Source organism: Hypomesus nipponensis, chromosome 13 (assembly GCF_054491055.1).
Source record: "Hypomesus nipponensis isolate SF chromosome 13, ASM5449105v1, whole genome shotgun sequence".
NCBI lineage: Eukaryota > Metazoa > Chordata > Actinopteri > Osmeriformes > Osmeridae > Hypomesus > Hypomesus nipponensis.
This window is the reverse complement of record NC_140373.1, coordinates 15,606,749-15,612,273: the sequence shown is the minus strand read 5'-3', so window position 1 is coordinate 15,612,273 and position 5,525 is coordinate 15,606,749. Positions and strand designations below refer to the sequence as shown.

General features: G+C 41.4%; 1 protein-coding gene across 3 annotated transcripts; it reads left to right on the top strand.

Annotated features, from left to right (window-relative positions):
• Positions 1–688: 688 nt before the first annotated feature.
• Positions 689–2,484, top strand: LOC146260412 (uncharacterized). 3 transcript variants are annotated; one of them, XM_084670764.1, is made up of 4 exons: positions 689–892; positions 974–1,049; positions 1,169–1,250; positions 1,382–2,484. In XM_084670764.1, the coding sequence occupies exons 1-4, from the start codon at positions 807–809 to the stop codon at positions 1,396–1,398; spliced, it is 261 nt and encodes an 86-aa protein (XP_084526890.1). In that variant the 5' UTR covers positions 689–806; the 3' UTR covers positions 1,399–2,484. The 3 variants fall into 3 exon arrangements, 2 of the variants coding, with proteins under 2 accessions (XP_084526890.1, XP_084526889.1); XR_014729576.1 differs by having other exon boundaries at positions 689–1,049; positions 1,385–2,484; XM_084670763.1 differs by having other exon boundaries at positions 974–1,250.
• The last annotated feature ends 3,041 nt before the right edge of the window (positions 2,485–5,525 follow it).

The window sequence follows — 5,525 nt, the reverse complement described above, 5'->3', positions numbered from 1 at the left end:
TCGTAACGTTTTTTGCGCAATTAAATATTTATCTTGTTTTGCCTGTTTTGTGATAAACATGCCTAAAAGGTGCGTAATATTTACATAGGCCTACTGAAATAATGTCGGCATTATAATTATAATAACTATGATGATTTTTCAGTTGGCAAATTTTTGGTGCCCTCTCAGGACTTGGTGCCCTACGCACAGCGCGTAGTGCGCGTTATGAGAGCGGCGGCACTGGTTAACACACAAAAAGCAAAACTTTGGCACAATTTTCACAACCTTAACGTCATGTACCAATTGCTCGACCCAATTTATCACTACTTTACACTCCCTTATCTGCATTAGACTTGGACTTTCCTTGTTTACACACTGATGTCAATTACACATCACCTTGTTGTCAAAACACTACATACAATGTTCAGTTGTTGTACACACTTCTCAAGTAAAGTCTCAAAGCATCAACCTACAACACACAACTATTCAAATCTCTAAACACTCAGGTCTGGTGAGCAATGTGCGATCAGGACTGCAGCATAAAAAGGGCCTTGAGCCTCTGTTTTGTTTGGTGAACAATGGAGAACTTGGAACATATCAACAACCAGAGAAGGAGAGGGGTAAGAGTGAGAGGAGGAAGAGGAGGACAAGGAAGAGAACAAGGAAGAGCACAAGGAAGAGCATAAGGAAGAGCACAAGGAGGAGGAGGAGGAGGAGGAGGAAGAGGAGAAGAAGAAGGAGGTGGAGGAGGTAGAATAAGGAGAACGGCGATCTCTAATGAGAATCGGGCCACCGTGGTTGACCATGTGCTCAACCATGGTTTGAGCATGAGGAAGGCTGGCCAGAGGGTCCAACCAAATCTCAGCCGCTTCACAGTTGCTGCCATCATTAGAAACTTTAGAATGGAGAACAGGTATGAATTATATTTGCCTTGTGTACTGAAATACTGCATATCAATAGAATACAGTGTGCTCACTGTATTCGTATTTTGCAGGACTGAAAGAGAACCACAACGTGGAGGAAGAACATGCACTTTCACAGCCGAACAGGAGACTGACATTGTGAAAATGGTTTGTGAAAACAACACTATCACACTCCTACAGATACAAACCAGGATCCTGGCTGACCATGCCACATTCAGAAACATCCAGACCATCAGCCTCTCTACACTGTACCGTGTTCTCCGCAGGAATGCCATGCGGATGAAACAAGTGTACAGGGTCCTATTCGACCGGAACACAGACCACATCAAGGAGTTACGGCAAGAGTTTGTAAGTCCCATACATTCAGCACTGACACATGCATGTATTGCACCTGTAATGTGTCTCACTGTACCCCACTGTGTTGACCCATCTGTGTCCATACTATACAGTAACTGGCGTTATCATGCTGTCTGTTCCAGCAGACCAGGGAGCATGACACAGCTAATGATCTATATGAAGACATGAATACATATTCATTGATGAGGTTGGATTCAACTTGAAGAAGAGGCGCCGAGGAAGAAATGTAATTGGCCAGCGCACCATTGTTGAGATCCCCGCCGAGCGTGGTGGGAACATCACTTTGTGTGCTGCAATGGGTTGAGCAGGCCCGTTGACAGTACTGTACTCTTTTTTTGCTGCATATGTGTGCTGTTTTATGTTTGACTATGAAAAAATGTGGCCTACACTGAGACATTTTACAAAAGTTGAAATGGCTCATTCTCCAGAGTGATTGTCATTCATATGGTGTGTTCCATTTCGAGAATTGTGTTTTCAATTTTGCACTACTGTGTGCTGTGAATACTTGGTAGTGTGCAGCAAATGCTTATTGTGTGTACTGTTATGAATGGTATGTGTGTGTCATTTGAAAATAAGGCTGTGTGTACCAAATGAGAACACAAGTTCCATTTTATATACAGGTGAGAGATTTGATGGCAGAGAGTCATCTTGCAAAGAGAGTGTCAGGTTTTGCATTTTGTGTGTGAAGTTTTCAGTTGTGCGTGCAGTTTGAGAAAGACGTTATTGTTTTGAGAAACGTGTGTTAACAATTGTGAAAAACTGTAATCTGTCTGAGCGTGGTGCACTGTGGGAAGGCCAGCGGTGCAGAGCGGTAAAAACCGCTGCAGTGTGAACGCACCGTAATGGTGCGTGTCCACTACAGCGGCGCGGCGGCTTCCAATTCATTATCAATGAAACCAGGCGTTGACGCTCGTGTAGGGCATTGTGGGAAGGCGAGCGGGGCGTCAAAGCTCGCATAGGGTATTGTGGTAAGGCGAGCGGGGCGTCGAAAGTTGGATTTTCTAAACTTTATGTAAATGAGGTGTTTGAAAACGCTAGCGTTGGCCAATCGGGTATGTTTCTTGTAACGTAGCAACTGTATGTTATGGTAAACATTTCTAGGTTTGACAATTTCAAGATGTAAGAGCAACTCATCGTTTTTGTGTCTACACACTTAGTCTTGTTTTATAAGCCTCTGTACAATTAAAGAGACATTAACAAAAAATGTATACCTGGCGCAGGGTTGCCGACGGTGTCCCTGGTGTGTTAACTTCAGTCTCGTCACTTTAGCTACCTACAGTACGTAATCTAGCTCTAACTTTCTTCTGTGCTAGCTGCATACTGTACTAGTCTAGCTGCAGTAGTCTAGTTTACCCGGCACACGATTGACATTCAACGTTGAAATGCTGGTTGGCAGTCACTCGCTAGCCATACAGTAAATGTGTAGTGGCCATAACAATGGCAATGCTGTACAGTACTGTACCCATAGCCTAGTTGACAAGATCATGCAACATCTCGTCAGCGTATCTGATTCCTTGCATCATGCAGTGTAAAAGCTGTATTTTGATCGAGACAGGAGCACCTATATTTATATCAATAATGATCGATATTGTAAGTACATGAACCCAAGTCTGCACACTTGTCCATGACACCGTTTTACACAAACTACAACAGTGACCTTAGAGAACTACAACTCTATCACTTCTCTTTATCTAACACGCCCCCAAGCGTGGATCACTGTGGGAAGGCAAACGGTGCAGAGCATTAAAAAAACGCTGTAGTGGACACGCGTCATTGGCAGTATTTCAGATGGAATTGTGATTCAAATAGTACCGTCTGCTAACTGAAAAAAAAAGTCCCTCAAAACGTAAATAAGTTCAATATTAATTTAGGGGGACATGGCTAATTTAAACACAGTTTGCTAGAGGCAAGCTAGCTGCCGTTGCTATCCACACTCCACTGATTGTTTGAAAGCGCAGGAAATTAGAAAGTTTCTTTTGTAAGGGATAATTAAGCAATAAGCCCCAAGAGGCCGTGGTTTGCGCTGATTTTAGAATAGGTAATGGAGGTTAATTGTTAGGCACGACGCAAAGCAGAGTTTTTGCCAGTTTTGTTTCGCCATGAAGGGGCTTATTTCCCCGATAATGACCGGCGTTCTATACATTATCCCGCTTATTACACGGCTACTTGCGTAGCTAGTACAGGTTACCCTTCGTCCGTTGCCACAAAAACGTTGTAACCTCCTAAACTGTGCAACGGAACGTAAATCCAAATACAAGCAACGCAAACGAGACCAAGACGAACATTTTGACACAGGCGTTGGTATGTAGTCCAAATATTGATTGAGCCTTAGGGGGGCAAAAATAAAAATAACTAGAAAAGGCTGTTCCTGCGAAACAGCAGTGAGAATGCTGAAAACCTGAATGGGGATAGCTGACCATGCTAAAAAATCTGAACATTTTGTAGAAAGTTATAAGCTGAAGCTTCAAAGCACCCGAAAGGTATTTTAAATAGGGGCTGGACAAAGGCATAAAACTACAAAAAGAGGAGAATAATGCAAAAAGAGAAATAATTCAGAAGAATTTGAAAATTTAGTAGAAAGTCATTTGCTCAGGGTTCAAAAGGCCTGAAATGTTTGTTAGAAAGGACCTGCACCGAGATGAAGGCATAAAACTACAGAAAAGAGAAGAAAAATGCTAAACAAAGTGAAAAAAATCAGAAAGAAGAGAAACAATGCATAAAAATGTGAACATTTAGCAACAAAAATATTTGCTGGAGTTTCAAAAGGCCTGAAATGTATGTTAGAAAGGACCTGCAGCAAGATGAAGGCAGAAAAGTCCAGAAAAGGGAAGAAAAATGCAAAAGTACTGGCAGTTGGAAGATACTGCTGTGAAATGTATTTTTGAAAAGATCTGGAGCAAGATGAAGGCAGAAAACGGAAGAAAATAATAAGAAAAATGCTAAACAAAAAGGAGAACATTTCAGAAAGATGAGCTGCAGGAAAATGTGAATATTGAGCAGAAAACCAGTTGCTTAAGTCTGGGTTGAACAAATTTGAAGGTAAGAGGACAACACTGGAATGACTGGAACTTGCTGGAAAAACGTAGCAACTGCTGGTCATTGACAACAGACTGGCAACATTTCTAACCTAGAATCTCAAAACGGAGAAGAAACTAATCATGCGTGCCTGCACACCCAGTCCTGTTCAGACACTTAATTTAATTTGACATCAAAATAATAATTCATAGTGCAGGGTTGCCAACTGTCGTTGTCCCTGGTGAGTTTTTTATAGTAAATAACAAGATCATGCTACATCTAACCACCGGATCATTTCTTGCAAGTGTGTCAAAGTGGAATGTAGATCTACTACTTCAAATTAAAAACGGAGAAGATATTTAGATTAAAGACAAGTTACTTTACATCTGTGTTCAATATCGTCAATTAAAAGTAAAAGCTTTCCAGTTATGAAGCGTTTGTTCGTAGGATTAACGCCAGCTGCAGCAAACACTTAGCTAAGCTACCCCAGCCCTGGGGGGTGTTCCATCAACGTCGAATAAGGGAAAGCGAGACTTATTTCGCCAAGTCTCACTTACTTTAGCGAGAGTTCCGTTCCATAAAGGTGGATTATTCTAGTTTGAGCTTTGAGTTTAACCAAGGATCGGGACTAGCCTGATCCGTGTCAGGCTAAAAGTCAAGCTAAACTAAAATGTGTTGCAAATAATTTTAAACAGGCGGAAACGGAATCTCAAAAGACAGTTCCATTGAGTAAATTCCTGCGCTCAAAGCACTTTAGTCCGTGTTCAGGAACGTAAATTCAGACTTTTTGAAGTGCAGACATGAATGATTTGGGTGTTTAGGCCTACTTCATCTCCAAAAAATATATTAATGTAAATTAACAAGTTAATAAATAATGTCACTTTATCTGTTTTTAAAAGCCATTGGTTAATTGACATAAAATAAGGCCTTAGAAACTAAGCAGAGCCTCAAGACAAGTTACAATCAATTATGGCGTATCCGTTCTTTGACAAGCCTGTGGTGGGTGAAGGTGCTCAGAGTAGACAAAGAGCGTTTATCCCACCAGCCCCAAGGGTCTTCAGAGACAGAAGTAATGCTTCCCTGACCAGTATCTGTGGAAGAAGTATAGGTTCAGCAGGCCGAGCATAGTTTATCTAGATAGATTTAATAGTCATTCTTAAATAAAATAAAACATATATATATATATATATGGAATCACACACAAGGAAGCAAACCCACTGTAGCCAAGCCTTGACATTGTTCGGTCTGTCT